The 19,249-nt window shown below is 41.4% G+C and overlaps 4 protein-coding genes across 4 annotated transcripts; 1 reads left to right on the forward strand and 3 right to left on the reverse strand.

Moving 5' to 3' along the window:
- Window positions 1-977: 977 nt before the first annotated feature.
- On the reverse strand, window positions 978-2,320 carry LOC26534864 (chymotrypsin-like protease CTRL-1). The gene is made up of 4 exons (XM_015195828.2): window positions 2,097-2,320; window positions 1,980-2,028; window positions 1,731-1,915; window positions 978-1,669 (listed from the first exon to the last, which is right to left on the reverse strand). Exons 1-4 carry the CDS (start codon window positions 2,308-2,310, stop codon window positions 1,245-1,247), a joined length of 873 nt encoding a protein of 290 aa, XP_015051314.1. The 5' UTR covers window positions 2,311-2,320; the 3' UTR covers window positions 978-1,244.
- Window positions 2,321-2,731: 411 nt separating this feature from the next.
- Window positions 2,732-3,780, reverse strand: LOC6531397 (serine protease grass). The gene is made up of 4 exons (XM_002092164.3): window positions 3,563-3,780; window positions 3,435-3,483; window positions 3,200-3,375; window positions 2,732-3,138 (listed from the first exon to the last, which is right to left on the reverse strand). The coding sequence occupies exons 1-4, from the start codon at window positions 3,777-3,779 to the stop codon at window positions 2,732-2,734; spliced, it is 849 nt and encodes a 282-aa protein (XP_002092200.2). The 5' UTR covers window position 3,780.
- Window positions 3,781-4,805: 1,025 nt separating this feature from the next.
- On the forward strand, window positions 4,806-5,505 carry LOC6531398. The gene is made up of 2 exons (XM_002092165.3): window positions 4,806-5,336; window positions 5,392-5,505. The coding sequence occupies exons 1-2, from the start codon at window positions 4,806-4,808 to the stop codon at window positions 5,503-5,505; spliced, it is 645 nt and encodes a 214-aa protein (XP_002092201.1).
- Window positions 5,506-5,628: 123 nt separating this feature from the next.
- LOC6531399 (chymotrypsin-like protease CTRL-1) lies at window positions 5,629-7,691 on the reverse strand. Its single transcript, XM_039372345.1, has 7 exons — window positions 7,630-7,691; window positions 7,529-7,577; window positions 7,307-7,464; window positions 6,415-6,621; window positions 6,313-6,358; window positions 6,099-6,256; window positions 5,629-6,020 (listed from the first exon to the last, which is right to left on the reverse strand). The coding sequence occupies exons 1-7, from the start codon at window positions 7,685-7,687 to the stop codon at window positions 5,629-5,631; spliced, it is 1,068 nt and encodes a 355-aa protein (XP_039228279.1). The 5' UTR covers window positions 7,688-7,691.
- Between the last annotated feature and the right edge of the window lie 11,558 nt (window positions 7,692-19,249).

Genomic DNA, 19,249 nt, shown 5'->3' on the forward strand with positions numbered 1-19,249 from the left:
ATAAAAACAAGCAAAAACATTCATTTTTTGTATACAAATGAGCGCGCAAGAAGGATGTTGAGGCAAGGGACATGGCCATTGCCATGGTACTACTCGTATACGAGTATGTAGCCATGGCGGTGAATCTGGATCCGGATTGTGGATGTGGCCAAGGGTATGGGCGTGTTGGCGACATTACGCGATTTCACGCATGATTTCAAATTAATGACAGCGGAGAGCGCACTGTACAGTGTACACCTTTAAGCCAGCGGCGAGGGTAGCTGAAATTTAAAATGTCCACCCGCACAGGATGTTTAATTTCCTAAATGCATAAATCTCACTAATACGCACAACAAGCGCCAAATCTAAATCTAATGCGGTTAACGCTTTTTGCCGTGTGCGTGCAGCATCCGAAAATCATAAACAAACTTCAAAAGAGGACAATGGCCAAAAAGAGACTGGGGCCCAAAAGCGTTTTGCAGCTTATTACGCACGGTAGCCAGTTAACTGGTTAAACTGGCATCCCAACAGCCCAGCAATCCAGCTACCCGGCAACCGCAGCAATTCAACTCTGCAGGACCTGATGGCCCCATGGGTGGTGCGATTCGTTACGAACGGAGGCCTCTGTTCGACTTTTGGGCCCTCCCCCCAAAAAAAAACACACGTAACGCGTTCGTTGCCAGTGCCATTGCCATTTCCATTTCCGTTTTTTGTGCTCAACAGCAGCAAATGCCCCGCAAAACACACGTAACTTGGTTGGCCTCGTCCCGGTCGGAAGATCCTTTCACAATCTAACACTCACCTTCGGCTCGGTTATTTGTTTGCCTTTGCCACAGAATATTGCCAATTGTTGCAGCACTGATATTGATGCAAATTTATTGCCTGCCGTCTGCCTTTTGTGCGGCTTTTGCGATTAAAAGAGATTCCTAAACTGATTTGGGACTTTAACATAAATTCCTGAGTTTGTTTGAAAATTGTTTACAAGAAGCTGCTTTAAGGTTATAGCTTTGAAAAATTTATTGAAATAACACAGAAAGCCATTGTTGGATACTTGCAGAATACATGCTTAGCCATTATTTCAATCTTAACTACGAAATACATTTGAATTTCCGGATCCATCAAAACCATCAGAGTTATGGCAAATATATTAGAATATTATATTATAGAGTATTATTTTAATATATTTGGTTATACACAACTAGTTTTTTATACAAAATTCGTCACAGCTTTCCAATATTAATTTTTGCACTGCTCCTTGCTTTTGGTTAAGACATATACTTCCCGTCGTAGGAAATGGTGTTAGTAATCCACTCGGTGAAGCTCAAAATATTGGTGAAGACGGTAACTCCATTGCAAGACTTGTCTCCACGGCTGACAAGTCCCACTTGAGCGTAGACGTTTCTTCCATTAAGTTGCACCTCCATCCCAAGGGGGCTGCCTGAGTCTCCGATGCAGGGAAAGGAGTTGCTATTCCCGGCACAGATGTGGGTATGATCGACGGAAAATCTGTGCTGGTCGTGGCAGACTCCACGATCGATTTGGGTGAGTCTGGCGGTTTGGAGTATGTGGCTTACAGGTACAGTTTTCGTCGCACCCCAGCCAGTCACATTGAATTCTTTTGCGGAATTCACAATCGAATACCATTGGTTGTCATAATTATGCGTTACCAAGCATATTGGACGTATGGCATCTGTAAAAATAGTTTGTTTTTGCCATTTATTAGGGAAGCTTTGAGCTAACGAGTTGATTACCTGTATATTCAACTGGCTTATGCAGTTTTAGCAACGCTATATCATAGGCACCAGCCGATCTGTAACTGGCATGCGTATATATCCTACTGACCATGTATTCCTCGTATTTTGGGGCACATGTATGTGTATGCTCACTTTTGCAATCTATTTCACGTCTCCAATCATACTCTCCCAGGCGAGCCGTTCTAAAGTCGTAAAACGACAACTATTAAGACTAAATTCATTGATAAAGCTAGACGGAATACTAACAAGTTTTTGGGAATGGGCATCACACAGTGAGCAGCGGTGAGCACAAATTCTGTAAGATGATTTTGATTTTCAAAAATTCGTAATTTTTTACGAGTATATAATATATATATAGCACACCTCTCGTGATAAGTGAACCGCCGCACAAGAACTGTAAATAATTGTGTAGAAAAACCATCCATGGTGTTGAGTTTAATTCAGCATTAACTCCGTCTACTATGCGCAATTGAAATTGTCTTTTGCCACATTCAGGGTCCAGTAGAAGGGCCAGTCCATAGAAAAGTTGGCTCCCAATAATTAAAGAAATCAGCAAACACGGAATGTACTTCATCATGAGGATCGAAATTGCAACTGGCAGAAATCGTAGCTTCTAAGAAAGAGCACGTTCTTATCAGTTGTCAGCCGCTTATTGTGCTTTTTTAATGATCCGTTATCAGCATCGGCCAGTATATCAGAAATATTTACTCTTGGGAATTGTATACCCTTGCAAAGGGTATAAGGCTATCTGCAAGAAACTTCATGAATGCGTTATTCCTACTGAAGGTAGTGTATGTGTAAGTCGGAAACGTTCGATTCGCACCTCTTTTGGTCTTTCCCGAGTTCACAGCGTTCATACGGACGGACACACCATATTCGAGTATATACATTTTTCTACATCTTCTATTATTGTTAATTAAAATTTTTTGTTCAGTTAAACAAGGCACGATTTCTGTGATCTCAAAAGTATAAGTTTATTTCAGTTGCTTCCGAGTTTATTAAGAGCTATTTGCGGTTATGGTTCGATGGATCCAATGTGAGTAGCTTAAAATATTTGTAAATACGGAAACACCTTGGAAGGGATGACGTAGATGGCTAACGATTCCGAATTGAAAGAAGCGCTTGGCCTGATTGTAGTCCACCAGGTTACCCAGCGGACCTCCAGAGTCGCCAATGCCCACATAATGTCTACTTTCGCCGGCACAAATGTGGGTTCGATCCACATTATATCCATACCAGTAGCGACAGGAGAACCGATCGATTTGTGGTATTCTCGTATGCTGCAGCTTGTCGCTTACTTTGGATACATTGGTGGCACCCCAGCCGAATATGGTAAAGTATTTAATGGTGTCCAGATATCCCTGCCATTGTGGATTCAGCATCAAGCAAATCGGCCGTATGCTATCTGACATAATCATATAGTTAATTATTATTTATTCCCAAGCTTTCGCAATTGATTGATTTACCAGTGTATGCCACATGTCGGTTTAGTTTTCCCAGAGCTATGTCGTAGTTGTGGGCTGTTCTGTATAATGGGTAGATAAACCTTTGCATCACCACAAATTCCGAATATGGGGCCGCACACTCAAACTCATTGCAATCAATTTTCTGACTCGCATCGTTCTCTCCCAATCGAACTAATCTTTAATAATATCAATAATGTATTATTAATATAATTTTCCTTACTAAAATATTACTTACATCGTAGCACTGACATTATAAAAGCAATGGGCAGCTGTCAGCACAAACCCTATAAAAGCGTGAATAAAATCGATGGATCCAAAAACATATCTCCAGTTAAAATTCTTTAACTATATTCTGGTACTTACAATGATTAAGAAGCGAGCCACCACAAATGAATGTGGAGTTTATATGCAAATAGGCTAGCCATGGGGTGAGCATCGCGGCAGTATTCTTCCCGCCAGTTATCCGGTAGGTATATTTAGAAGCACCGCAATCCGCATCGAGAAGATACGAATATCCTACAGATATTCGGTGTCCCAGGATGAGACAAGCCAGCAGAGCACCCGTAAGAGTATGCTTCATCTCGAAGCTATCGAATGCAACTGACCAATGATTAGAGTGCTGTAAATAATATTCTGCAGTAAAAACGATTTACTTATCAGGAACATAGTTATGAGTAAGCTCTGGTGAGTTAAAGGATTCAATGGAAGCTATTATATCTATAAATAGAGTGCTGAGTTTGTGTTTAATATGTAAAAATGATTTCTATTCGAAGGAGTGCAAACATAAATATGAGCAATTAATTATTATCTACATTAGCTTTCGCTTTAACAAATTGTGTGACCACGCAAATGTGTTGTGGTTTGCCTGAATGAAGTCTGGTTTTCTTTGGTTCGAGGTGGTGGGTGGAGGATAGGCATAGAATTCTCAGAAGGCTCGTAAATTTGGCGAAAGCATAAATCACGCAATTGAATTCTAATTTTTCGACTTCTGCAGTCAACAGAACAATGTATTCAGCTTGTGCTGTCTGGGACTGAGACTGGGACTGGGATAGGAAATGCATTCCGAGTCTGAATCAATCATTATTTTTAATGCACAAATGGGAGCAATTACAGTCAGTTTGGGCCAGACAAAAGAATGTCTCACTTGATTTATCGTGGTTCAGCCAATGTTTGTTGACCATGCATCTTGTTTATCATGTGCGAAGTCGCTGCTTTGAATACTGGGTACTGATGTTGTTTGTTTGTGTTACTCCCAGTGATGGTGAAAGCAAAAGTGTGCAGTGGGAAAAATATTAATATAATAGCTTCTATTATACTCATTCATTAATTTATTTTAGTGCGAGACAGAGATAACAATAAGAGATGATGAAAAAATAAGAAGTTTTGTAGGATGGTATATTATAAAATAATACAGATTATTGTATATATAATATGTACAATAATATTTCTTGTTGTGTATAAGTTTGTGCGGTCCAAATAGTTGATGAGACCGGTGACAGTTGGCAATTAGCACCTGGCACACCCCCGCCGCCAAAGACAGTGGTAAATATTGTAGCCCCAAAAGTATAAAAGGCTTGGCCGCTACCAAAACTCTAAGAGTCTCATAATGGCTTTCTCCACCTCCGTATCGGTGATTCTTTTGATCTCGGCAATTAGCTGTTGGAGCACAGCCTTTGGCGGCCTGCGAGAAGATCTCAAGGATTTCGTAGCCTTGGTTCCCCGTCGCAGAATTGGTTTTATTGCCGCCAGATACTATATCTTCGATCCCAAGTTTCGCCAGGCGGTGGAGTTTGTGCGCAGCGATGAGTTTATAACCACTTGGCAGCAAGTGCGTGCCGCTCCGGATTTTGTGAATATCATTAACTATGTGACTGAATACGGCTCGGGCTACGATATTACCACACTGGTGGACAGTTTGCCAACTCGTTTGCGTGCCTATCAGCTGTCGCGCACTGTACCCGTGGAACTGATGTTGCGACGCGACTTGACCACCTTCCTCTGGGACATTCTGCAATCTTTGCCCAGGACCAGAATCTATTCCTTGATGGCACAGAAATCGAGACAGAGCCCTGAGTTCGCCAAACTCTACAAAGCCTTGAGGGATAAGGAGTTTAAGGAGCTGGTGCAGCGGGCCAGAGTAAGGTTTCAAAAGGAATCTAGTCCATTTTTTATAACGCTCCTCTTTATCTTAGCATTCCAGACAACTGCAGGGCCCCATAAAGAAATTGAGTCAGAAGAGCATCAACGTGGATGAAATACTGCAAATACTGTTTGAGGTAATCAGTTGGGGTCCGCAGCCATCCTAGATTCTAGGAATTCATGTTAATAAAAATATCATTATTTATTTTACAATTAAATATAACTTATCAGCTGTTATCATTTAGTATGACTAATATACGTTTTCTTAGAATATCTTGTGTATATGCGTCCTAGTACCAATTGTGTTGCATTGTTTCGGCGATCCAGTGTGTATGGTATAGAAGATCGGTGTAAATGCCATAAGCCTTGCAGTTGTCGGTGAATGTGCTGGCCACTCCGAATTGGGCAAAGATGGTGGTGCCATTGTATCGCACCTGAGCGCCCAAAGGACTCCCCGCGTCTCCTTTGCACGCGAACTGTGCAGGATTACTGGCACACAGTTTTCCCGGCTGGTTGTAGCAATGCGAGTAGCTGTATCGACGAACAGTCATTTGCTGCAGCTTCGTTGGCATTCTAGGGTATCTCGATGCCTGACCCCAGCCCGTCACGGTAAAGAGCTTGATTTTGTTTATGACAAATCTAACGCCGGGGCTCAGTAGAATGCAAATCGGTCTGATTGTCGCTGCAAATTTAAATGGAAATTATGCTTCAATTCTAAGCAAGATTGCTGGCTAAACAGTTGGATTTAATAAGTAAATACCTGTGTATATCACAGGACGATCCAGTTTGAGCAGAGCAATATCATTGACTTGCGTGACGGCATTGTAATATGGATGTCGATAGATATCTACTGCTCGATAATCTTGTGTTTTGCCATCCCGTGTCGTGGATAAGTCATATTCACCTAATCTGACGAATCTGAGAAATATGTTGGATTAAATTCTGTAAGAAAAAGCTCAGACATTATAACGTACAAGGTTTCGTTCAGTTTTGAGCAATGAGCGGCGGTAAGAACAAAGCCTGAAATTGTTGCATGGTAATTAAAACGGGCAATTGTAAATGGAATAGTAACGAACGGTATGCAATTAGTGAGCCTCCGCCTACAAAAGCTCTGTTTCGCATTAAGTATGCCATCCAAGGTGCTCTTCCAGCATTTTGACCCCCGATGATTCTTGGCGCATACTTCGGTGGTATACACTTATTGTCCAGAAGCTGTGTTAACCCGAGAAATGGGAGTACCGATAGAGTAATCAAAACTTTTCCGTACATCATCACTTTTGCAGCTACGGAATCGAACAATTTGTACTTTCATTATGTTGCTTCGTTTATATACTAAACTCTGTTCGTTTATTGATTCTGAATAATTTAATCACATATCTTGTTTTTGTAAACGTTTTTCATTGACTTTTATCAAGTATACAAGAGCTGCAATGTAATTGTAATTATTATTAAAATTGGACTATGAATAATCGCTTTCATTCTCTTATTCCTAGAATCTTAGTACTAATGACGTCGCACTGTTTGCTGGATCCAAGCTGTATGGTTATAGACATCGGTATAGAAACCGAATCCGTTGCAATACCGACTAGACACTTGGGTGGCTATTCCGAATTGGGCATAGATAGAGATGCCATTAAGCCTCACTTGTACACCCAATGGACTACCAGAATCTCCGTAGCACATAAACTGAGTGGGGTTGTTGCCACAAAATTTTTCGCGTTGGTTGCGGCATGCGGGGTCTTTATCAAACCGATGGACATCCATCTCTTGTAGTTTCTTAGTCTGATTTCTATAATGCCTGCTTTTGTCGCCCGAGCCATTGAAAGTGAATTTCTGAATAGAGTCTATCACTGGCCTCAGATTTGGTGTTAATAGGATGCAAATTGGTCGGATTCGCACTGCACAAATTAAACAATATGTTATATATATATTTCAATTTAGTATAAATTTTGTCTGAATTTTACTCACAGTTGTAATATGTTGTTCCATCCAGTTTTAGCAGAGCAATATCATAGGTATGAGTTTTGTTTTCGTAATTTGGATGTTTAAAGGCCCTATTAATTCCAAAGTTTGATGTTGGACCATCCAAAGTCGTCGATGCATCGTATTCTCCCAGTTTCACTATTCTGTATTCATATTATTTTTTAAATTATTAACTTTGATAAGACAACTATGCAATATCATACGTACAATTGTGTGTAATTTTGTATAACACAATGAGCAGCAGTGAGAACGAAGGCTAAAAATACGTTTTTGAAAAGTCTTTTACATTATCTTTGGAAAGTACTCACAGTTTGTAATAAGTGAGCCGCCACAAAAGATTTTCCCATTTATGGAAAGCAATGCCATCCAAGGAGCTCGTCCTGCACTTTGTCCACCGATCACTCTGGTTCCAAATGCCCGTGGTATGCATCCGTTGTCCAGCAGTTGTGTGGATCCAAGTTTTCCGAGGAATAGGATTAACGATAGAGTTACACATGCTCTTAGGAGACTCATAACGCTGGCAGCTCAAGAATCGAACTGATTGATAAATGGAACAAACAACGAAAAGGAAATCTTATTATCAAACATTAAATTTTCTTCTATACTGTAATTTAAAGGAAATTTTCATAAGTTGCGGCCGAAGTTCTACAACATGTTTCATTTCCGCTTAATGACAGTATAATTAACATTAAAACATGTACTAAGTTTCGTGCCATAATTTTAAAAATATAAAGATTATTTATAAATATACTACTTTGTCATAATACTAATGTATTTTTATAATATTCCACGCAATTTATTGTTGTTCTCAAGACTCCGTACCATTTTCATTGCGTACATAAACAATCGCAAAACCGTCATATAGACATGACTTTTGGGACTAAGCAGCAATCTTTTCAACTGATGTGCAGTCAGTACAATGTGGAAAATCAGCAAAAGGGAAAATCCTTGCCGTCATACGCTGGCACACACGCACAATATGCCATCATTAGTGCAACAGGAATCCAGGTCGTTTCACGATGACAAAAATCTGGGGGAACGGGCAATGCATCTTGCTGACGCAATTTGCAGAGAATGCCTCATTGATTCGACTTTTGGGCCCAGTTATGGGATGCGATATCGGATGCCCAAAAGTCCCACTGACAAGTTGGTGATAAATTTCAACAGTACGAGGACTTTATGCTGTCGTGCATGGTGCATAATTTGTCGACATCGACATAGTTTTTATGGCTGGCAGTTGCAAGTTTATTTGCCACAAAATGCGGCCATATAAGCGTTGCCAAGTTTATTTCGAATGAACCAAATTGCGCCCGCCATCGCTGTTGTTGTTGCAGTTGATGTTGCAGTCATTGCTGCTGAATATGCAACAAAAGTTGTTGCACTCGCAACGCCCACAACACACACACACACATGGCCAGCTGGAAAGCCAAGCGAAGCCAGGCGAATCCAAGCCAAGCCGATCCAGCCCGGCCCACATCATTTTGCAGCAGTTTTTGGCTGACAGAGATGCAGAGGCGGCGAATGGGAACGAATGCGATGCCTCAGCTGGCATTTGGCCCCCTGCGGCTCGTTCTGCTCCTTCTTCTCCTCCAGCTCCTTTAGCTCCTGCTTCCGCTGCTGCTGCGGCTCCTCCTACTGGTACTCCTGCTGCTTTTGCTGTTTCCCCATTTTGCTTGACATTAATTTTATGCCATGTTGCTGGCGTGCCAGCGGTCCAAAACGCGCTTAAATTGTCGCATTTGTCTTGCCGTTTTAAGTTGGCTGTTGCTGCTACTGCTGCTGCTCCTGCTGCATTGCATAAACTTTTGTGTAATCCTTTCAATTTGTTGCATACTTTTAGGCGGAAATTAAAATAACAAGCGCTACGTGGCGGCAGCTACACGGTAAAAAAATGGAGTGCATTGTGTAATTCTGTTCTGATTTCACAGGTTTCTTTAGAATTAAGAGAATTACTCTGTTGAGTAATTTCCCGAAAGTAATTTCACTTCACATTTAAGTCTTAATTTAAATATTTTCTACCTACAACTGAGCACAGTGTATTGACTTGGTTAGTTACTGGCTTGGCATTTGTTGGGAAACTAGTTCTACACGTGTTATACAGTGCACTCTAGTATATCAATTAGTAACCAAGACAATGTTGCCCCACTTCTGCTGCTGGGCTGCCGACTGCCGGCTCTTGAAGTCCCTCCGACATGCAGACCTTAGACATGCTCCTCAAAATGCATTCATACATCTGGAATTTATGCTGCGAATTTTGGAAATGAATTTTGCAAAATAGTTAAATTGAATTTTATGGTACGAGGCCCTTGTTATGCCAACTCCATGTTGCTGCTGTTGCTGCTGCTGCTGTTGTTGTCATTCGGCATCAAGTAAAAGTAAATAATTGCTGCTTAAAATGCTCGTCAGGAGCACTGCTCGCTGCTGCCTCATTCGTATTTTGTTTTCATGCTTGGCCAACAGCCCTTTGGCCCTTTTTTCGGGTGGCCAGAATTTTGAGTGGCAGCAGCAGCAGGAGCAGTAGCAGCAGGAGTGCTCGATTTGTTTTTTTGCTCCTTGGGCGGCAGACTCGTTACCGCCTTAACTGCAATATCAGTTACAGGAGTCAGTGCTGCCGTTCTCTATTTCAAAGCATCCTTATGGCCCACACACAAAAACCTCCCATCCCCATCCAATCCCCATCCGTCCATAACCCGATTCCATCCTGTTCACTGGCTGCCGGTTATATTTCGACCAGATTGTCTGTATTTGCGGTTTGTGCGTACGTGACATGGATGTTCGTTCGACTGGGTTGCCTGCTTGCTTAACAATTAGTTTTAAAATGCTGCAGGACATATCCACTTCTTGTGCTCCAACTCGTCCTGCTACTCATTAGAGCTGGGGGGGTTACGAGTACATCTACTCTCCCTGCAGAACCCGCGGCGTAATCCTTCGGCCAAAAAAAGCTGCCCTTTCCCCCCGCACCGCCCCGCCCCACAACGTTCCGCAAAAGTGCAGGAAAAAAGTGCCAGTGAAATTGGCAAAAAACAAAAAGGCAGCATAAAAATCAACAACAACAATCAATGTTGTCCCGTAATCAATTAACGATTTAACGTTCGTCTAGGGCTGGTCAACTGGTCACTCTGCGCCGTCAGCATTTGGCGCCCTCTTATCCACTGCCCCCCTTGATAGGTTTTGTTTGCGTATGCGTTTGGGGTCGGTGGTCGGGGGTCAAAGGTCGGGGGTCGGGGGTTATGTTGACAGGGGCTGCATGGACACGTCATCGTGGCTGCGTTTTGGGGGAAACTCGCGTTTGTCTTTGTGTATGCAATTGCACTGGGAAAAACTAGCTCTTCGCTTTTAATTCCCTTTTTAGAAATTATATTGTATTCTAATTTTTAATGTATTTAATTTGTATTATTTATTTTTAGTATTTGTTTTTTAAAAACAAATAAATAACTATTGCAAGGGTATAAAAGCTATTGATTACCGAAGCTATATACCTTTCTTGTTGTTTTATCAAATTATACTCTTATCCATATTTATCGTACCTGCCGTTGCATTTTTCCAAGTGTGTAAGATGAGCATGGTGACAGGGCTGTCATCTCGCTGGAAGATCCTCTTAGCTCGTCCACCCACGGAATTGGGCGCAGTGGAGCCAACCCCAAGCGAAATTCGATAATCTGCAAATGGCAATCTCATTCTTGATTGCCAGCGCACCACTTCCATTTGAAACAATTATTGCGGGGCGTTGGCAACCCTGCGCCGCCTGCAAAAGTATTTGTTTGGGGGGCTAATGTGATTACTCCTGTCATTATTTCGTCGCTACATCCGTCGTCTCTTCAATGGATCCCCAACCCTTGAAACCCCAGCCCGCTGCCATTAAATTGACCACCGACCGACTGGTTGGTTGTCTCCCCAGGACCCCCATATCATTCGGTACTATATATCAACGTACACATTGGATGCTTTGTGCGTGTCTGTGTGCATTTAACTGCACGTTTTCGAACTTTGAACCGCGCTCCATTCCGAAAGTCCGTCCGTCGACGTCGTACTTCCATCCTGGCGTATGGTGACTGGTGACTGCGGGGTTTGGGGTTTGATTGGTTATTGACTTTTAACAGAAAAATTGATGTAATGCAATTAGTTTTACAGCTAAACCGTTTGATGATTGCACAACAAAAACAAAAACAGAAAACGCAAACAAAAAACAAAAACCCGAGCGTTGTGCTAAACGAGCACTTTACAGCCAACAAGAGCTGTTTAATGGTACTGCCTGATGATGGGGAGTTCAGTTCGTTGGGGCTGTGTGTGGACACCGTAAACTCCTATACTCGTATGGGAGTGTATCTTTGCATGCTGTGTTTGTCCGTGGTGAATCATGCAAGTGCAGGGGTGAGCAGGGATTCATTTCAATGGATGAGCTTAAAGGTTGCATACTAAGATACGGAACTTACTTGCAGCAGGACCTTAACTAGTATTTATTTTGCAGAGTTATATTTATGAAATATATACATTCATTTCGTCTAATTTTGATGATTTATTTTCCCCGTTTGCCACTTCAATTCCGCTTTTCATTTGCCAACCATCACCAACCCACCAGCTGCCAGGCAATCAAACGTTCGCAGCTGAAATCAGCTAAATGCTTTACTACTCCCTAAAAACTACAACTTCCATGCATGTTCGAATTTCAAGATATTATTAATTAAGCCGGGGGCGGCTATCAATTACACGCGTGTTCCAAAAATTAAACCATAACGCGAAAATTGTGCAGCAACAAGAAGAACAAGAAGAAAAGCTGGAAAATAACAGCGGCTACAATGGCAACAAACCCGAATCGAAATGCCAGTACATATGCGGCCAAATGAAGTGAAACATGAGCAAAAAGGGAGGCAATAAGGGTAGTTGAAATTTATTACACTTGTACGAAACAAAGCGTAAAATTTTTGCTGCTTAATTGAAAAATATAAATTGTTGGCACACACATACACACACAGTTACATGCGTGGGAAAATGAGCGTGTGTGCGTGCGTATGTGTGTGCGGACCGGAAGTAAAGTCAAAAGCAGAACAACAACATTAATAACGCTGCCAACGGAAATAATAAAAGCCATTTTAACGATGACGCCGAAAATGAAATAAAGTCGAATCGCACAAAAAATATACATAAAATGGCTCAATATTGTGGCAGTGCCAGTCATAACTGTAACTGTTAAATGGCCTTAGTGGCTACCGAACTTCCAGCTTCAGCCAATTACTTTCCTTTCAGCCGGAAAAAGGGAAAGTCTGGCCCGAAGTAACAGAACAGTTAATCCTTCACAGTTTTGGTATATGGTTGGTTTTGGTCTTAAGCAGAAAACCAACCATTAATTATTAAGAGTGAACAAAAATAATTATTTCTAGATTACCCAAACCAAAACCACATAGGCAAAGGCTTAAATAGTGAAAGTCTCTAAGGAGGAAAGTCCCACCTTGATCTTTAACTCAAAATCATCATTCATTCCCCTCAGTTCAGTAATTTACAAGCGGAAAAACGACAATCAATGCGGGTCAATATTTGCAGGTTGTAAACAGAAACACCAATACAAAAAAAAAGGTAAAAATCACACATGGCCACGACCAAAAGGCAAAAGAAACCGGCAAAAAGTCAAGTGCAAACAACAGGATAAAAAAATTGTCCGGAAAATCGAGCGACGGGGGGCCGAAGAAAATGCGACATGCAGGTAGCATAAATGGGTAAAAAACCAAAACGAAAAAAAATGGATAAAAAACACAAACACAAGCACAATTATCACGACGTCCGCTGGGGGATCCTTTGATGATGAGCTTCCTGCACATCAAAAGCCAAAAATAGAGCAACCAAAGCGTTCGGAAAAGGCCAGCGGGTCGAACAGGTGAGTTTCAGCTTCGGCCGGGGCTAAAAAGGATTCAAAATGGGTAAAAACGTAACGAACAAACAACGTGCCCCGATGTCAGCCACACAAATTCCGTTTCTCTATGCGAGTGGGTGCTCCGTGCTTCGTGCTTCATGCTCCTGGGGGCCGCCTGATTGAAGCTGTGCCTCTGATGGAAGCCACCAGACATTTGGGCACCCACAGAATCCAAACCCGAAGCCCAGAAAAAAGCAAAATGAACACACAGCACACACACATCCCAAATGGACATAGGTAGAAAGGCAAATACGCCTTGTGACTCTCGGTCAGATATTCTGATTTGTTTGAGTTTCTACTTTTCGAGCTTAACAAATTAAGCGCTCAATCTGTAGGCCACCAAATCCAGACGGGGGAAAGTAGTAGTACCGGTAAAAAGAAAATCAAAGGGAAAACTAAAGCCCCACCGGGAGGCGAAGTTATCAGCCAATGAAAAGGGATACACACCAAAGTAGCTGTGTGAAGAACTAACAAGAGAAACAATACGAACTACGGACAGCAGGAACTAATCACCCCATCTACAGTACACACTACGGCATAACAAACTGTTTGCAAATCCATAACGAAACAGAGTGGCACGCGGAGAAAAAATGCTATCTTTGCCGCTCTATTTTGGGAATAATAAAATTGCTGTCCATTGCTATTTTCTTTAGAAATATTTTTTCTATTTTATGAGATTATTACAAATAGTTAGAAATAACTAATATCCCTATTTAACATATTTTATATATTTTTACCAAACCTGTTTTCTGGAAGTCGAGAGTACGGATTCCATGTTGATTTTGGCATATTTTAGTTAGATTTCAATTAATTACTTTATTTTTTTGTTGCTGTGCAAGTAGTGTTTATTCGGAATGCTCAAATCGCTGCATTTTATGTGACAGCGGCAGCGATTGAAGCCAACTCTTCGTTAGTTCTGTTTGTTGTGGAGCCGCCACCCAGCGCCTCCCAAGGACACCCAACTCCATCTACCAACCACCACCCACCACCCACTGGGACTTGCGTGCGGCACCTGCGTGTGCCGTCGACGTTTTCCATTTGTTTGCATTCCGCTTGCGAGGGTGTGTGTTGTGTTGGCTCCTCGTTAGTCCTGTCGGTTGATTTGCCCCAACTGCTGGCTCCTGGCGCTCCTTTCGGGCGCTAGTTTTGATGAATTTATTCGCTAAACATGTTTATTATTTGCCAGCAAATCACACAGCAATTTGACAGTTTTAAAAGTTTACTTCTGTCCGTTGATGTGTGAAAACGGAGCAGAGTTATCCGCCGAGCAGTAGATACCCATCCCGTACTCGTATTTTCCCCGGGATTTTCGTTTTTCCTTTGCTCCGCTGATTAATGGTTACCCACAAAGCGCTGGCTGGGAAATTTCGTTTGGTATTCAAGTCCGCATTCGCAGGACTGCTAAATCAATCTGCCACAGTTTTACTTACACCGTGAACGCTCCGAGAAATAAGCTGGGGGTTTCCCTGGCAGCGGTGTTAATATTTTAAGCTGCGTAATTAATTTAAAACCTTGTAATTAATAAGTAACACCAGCGTGTAGTGGGCGGCGGGGCGTGCCATTTGCCACCCAAAATCGTTTTCGAGAAACAGATAAGCGGTAATCATTAACACTGCGGCCAGTTTGGAGGCTGTTAATGGATTTTCCTGGCTTTGCCTGCGGGTTGATGCGAGTGTTGCTGCTGATGTTGCTGCTGATGTTGCTGCTGATGCTGTTGCTGATGTTGCTGCTGCCTCTGCTGCTGCTGCTGCCACTGAATGCTGCTTGTTGCCGCGGGGTGGCAGCAATTTGTGCGTGCGTGCCACGAGGGCTTTTAGCTGTAACTAATTCAATTCGATCGGTATTTACGGGCTTAGTTGCATGCTTAAAAGATTTTTAAATGTTTCGCTCCGTTTCACAACTAGGTGAGTGGCGAAAAGAGTGATTTATTTCTGCGGCTATGTATTTCGGTGCTCCAAAAGTGGTTTTATTTCGCATTTAATTAAAACGAATCCCTTGTTATTGGGCTTTCCCTAATGAACCTCTTGAACTAACTATTTCAAGCAAATTTTACGAAAAATTACAACTACATTTGGTTGAAATAATGTGAATTTAAAATGTGTTACAAAATATTGTGCTGTCTTTTACTTAAAAAACTTTTAAAATTTTAAATGAGTCATATTGGTATATGTGAAATTGAAGTGTGAAATAACTTTGACTATTCTTTTAGTACAATTGATTCAAAATAGCTCATACAAATTATTTAAAAATGGCTTTAACAGTATTTTTGCATAATCTAACTTAGCATAAAGCGTCCAAACATATGGATTATTCAAGTGTTTCCAAACGCACGGAAATTGTAATTAATTTTAATGCATAACTTAAACACGTATTAAAACGGTTTGTTTGCAATGACAAATTCCATTTTCATATTATTGGGCTCTCTGCTACGTTGATAACTTAAAAGCCTTCCAATTTCATGTTTCCTATTTTCGAACAAATTGCTTCTCTGTCCAATCCAATTATCTGCGAATTTAATTGAGGCCGATTTCATTGTTAAATAATTCACAACTATATTTCGTTAAGCTAGCTCCCCCAAAATTGGTTTTGCATGGCAACATCATTGATATGGCAATTGCCACTTGTTCTATTAGGTGGTACACACACACACACACGCACCCACTGCTCTAGGATACCAAACACTATGTCCTATATATACACATATCCTGATGATCATCAATCACTGTGGCACGCGAACCAGAAACCCCCAGCCGGCTGACAGTGCACTTTTTTCATCGAATCCCCCCGGGGGTCGAAAATCGGACAGGTGGGCGGGGAAACTTTTTGGGGGTGGAGATGGGGTGCAACTATAATTGGCAATTCATGCAGGAAACAGGCCATTATGCCGCTGTTAACTTATTAGCCGGCCATGAAAACGGCTCACCCGCTTTGATCAGCTGGTGCTGCGTCACTGCATCCGGAGCTGTCACCTCCTCGAGTGGAGAGCCCGGAAGTGTCCGTTGCTCTTTTATCGAATACAATTAGCATACCACCACCTGGAGTGGAATAGGATACCCCCCCTCCATCCACAAGGCTCCCCCAAACGCAACCAATGTCCTTTAGTGAGCCTGCGGCTGACATTGTCCATGTTTCACTGTGCAATACACTCGTACCATGTACCTAATTAAAGTCATGATTTCTCAATTACCCAGTTATACTTCTTAAAGAGATTATAGGGTATACCATTTACATGTATATTTCTTTTAGTACATTTTTATTAATAGTTATTTATTGAGGTGAAATTTTGCACATATATAAGCATTACACATGAAGGATAAATGAGTTGAATGCGATCGGATACAGTAATTTAAATGCATAATCCTTAAAAGTACCCTGCAGTTGAGTTTCCCTTTGAGGCGTGGCAACGGAGGAGGATGTTATGGGCTTAACATTTTTTCTCTCTGTAACAATAAGCGGCTTAATGCGAATGCAGCAGCAACGGCAGCGACACACACACACACACACAAGAGCAGGATCAGGTGAATGCCTCAGGCGCTGCACTATGGGAAATTTGACCCCTTTTTCTGGCCAAAACCCATTTTCTGAAAGTCGGAATATTACAATAATATTTAGTGTACGCATTCATAATTGACCAATCTTTAGTGCTGCGTACTAGAAATTTTAATAGATGGCGCCACAACAAAGAAATCAGCTGTTAAAAACAGCTGTTGCGCGTACACAAAATAACAATCTGCAACATTAAGTTTTTCTTTCGTTACAAAAGTTCTAATATCTTTAAAACCAAAGCGTTAATTTTCATTCTGTAAAAAGTATTTTATTCAGTGGGCCTTCTATTAGGCGTTTGCATCATTCAATAGAAAAAAAAACTAGTGTTGTCCCAGTAATTTAGTAAAAATCTTAGTTGCTTTACAAAAGTATTTTTTTTTATAATGCCTAACTTTGAATAGAGATTTAAAGTGATTGCAGCAGATTGCATCAATAAAATATACCTCATATTGTAGCTTATTTAATTCTTGTTCAGATTATTGTAATTTTAAAAACCACTTTTACCGATTCTGGGAGAATTTATAGATTTTAGACTTAACCCTACTTTTCCAAATTCAGAGTAATCTCATGCTAAACGGGAGTTAAACAAGGCGGTTGCTGAATTGTTTCGTTATTTTTATTAGTACTATTGTTGTTAACTTCTGTAAAATAATTAAGTATATAAACTCTATCACGAAATCAGTTGTCTTTGCTGAGATTAGAAAAAGCATACAAAATGAAAGAAAGCCTTTACGAAAATTAATAATATAAATATAAGGGACTGTGCCAAGCCCCCAGTTTTTGGGGTACGTTTAAATATGCTCTAGTGCAAATTATTGCAAAAAAAAAAAATTAAATATCTTTATTCGTTCTGGAGTTATAAATTACAAAAAATAGAAAGGGCGGTGCCACGCCCACAATTTTTGGTACCATAAAAGATATGGACTAGTGTAACCCCATACAAAAAACACCAATCGAATATCTTTCCCCGTTCTGGAGTTATTAATTTAGGCCAGAAAAAGTGGTCAAATTTCCCATAGTGCGCTGGCATAAATACATGCACTCGGATTCGCATTAGAACACGTCGTGTCGGAAGCCTGTTAATTACACTCGCAGAATGCTCAGGGCAACTTCACACACACCTCGCACACACCATGCTCCAGCACCGCCACCCATTATCACCCATCCATTATGATATAGTATAATCAAAGACTGCCTTCAGGCAGCTCTGTTTATGGCGCCATTAAGCAGCGGCAGCAGGGCATTGAGCAAATGCAGAATTTGCAATGTTTACTGGAGCACATAAAATTACAAAATCTTGGGGCCCGAATTAGCAGGGCCAAAAATGCCGGGACATGTGCCAATTTCTGATGTGTTCGGCGCTGGCAGTTCAAACACAATAAAAATTATGCGTGTCATAAATCCAACTGATGAGATTTGCATTTGGCCCTCCCTCCTCCGACCAAACGCCCTTTTTGGCCAAAGTCGTTATGCCATCAAACTTGAGGAGTGACGATGGCTTGGAATGGCACGGCATGGCAGGGGATGCAGATGTAGATGTGAATGTAGATGGCGTTTGATATCCAGCGGGTGCCATAATAATTTTCGCCTAATAATGATGCGCGTTATGGCTTGACGACAACAGAGGAACCTTCCTCACCGCCATAACTTTGCATGTCTCCTCGTTCCGCGACATTGCAGGGAAACAAATGACGCTATTCAGCGCGGATGTCCTTTGTACACTCGGCTAAAAACAGCAAATCCAACTTTGCAAAATCATAACAAAAGAATTCACTATTTGCTAGCCAGGATAACTACTGTAAAATGGAAATATAATAGAATATCTGTGAATTATGTATTTTTCTTAAGTTTGAGTTGATACAATGCCATATCTAAACTTCGTTCTTAGCTCTAGTTTGTACCTGTTTTGGCCCAGTGTATGTGTGTGCAACAAACTCAATCATAATCTGTGGGCAATGGCACTCCCCTACTTGCGAGTACGACGTTGTCATGACAACTTTCCGCTGAGGCAACGAACGCATTGCAATAACTTTTCGTTTTCTTGGCTGCTGGCTGTTCTCCTTATAGAGCTCTTCCCGGTCTGAATCTTCATCTGGCTTGTGCAGTTGATAATCAGTGGCATTGGCATCATAAACATATCAGCAGGAAGTAGATAAGACACTTGCCACAAGCCCACACTCCTGCAAGCCACTCTCCAATACAGTCAAAAGCACTGGCTTAGCCTGCCTCTTAATGGGCTGTTGGCAGTGGGCGGGTGTGTGTGATTAGGTTTCATGAGCATAAAAAGAGGGAATTTCCTACAATGTTTACTCACACACACTGCCAATCTGAGAAATATAAATACATGCATGTTGCGTAGCGCACTGAGAAAATAAATCGTTCTAAAATCAAGATCAACTTTACCGAATCAATGGAAAAGCGATTCACAGGAATGAAGTCACAGGGAATATATATGTACATACCTTATATATCGCAAT

The sequence above is a fragment of the Drosophila yakuba genome, chromosome 2R (assembly GCF_016746365.2).
Source record: "Drosophila yakuba strain Tai18E2 chromosome 2R, Prin_Dyak_Tai18E2_2.1, whole genome shotgun sequence".
NCBI lineage: Eukaryota > Metazoa > Arthropoda > Insecta > Diptera > Drosophilidae > Drosophila > Drosophila yakuba.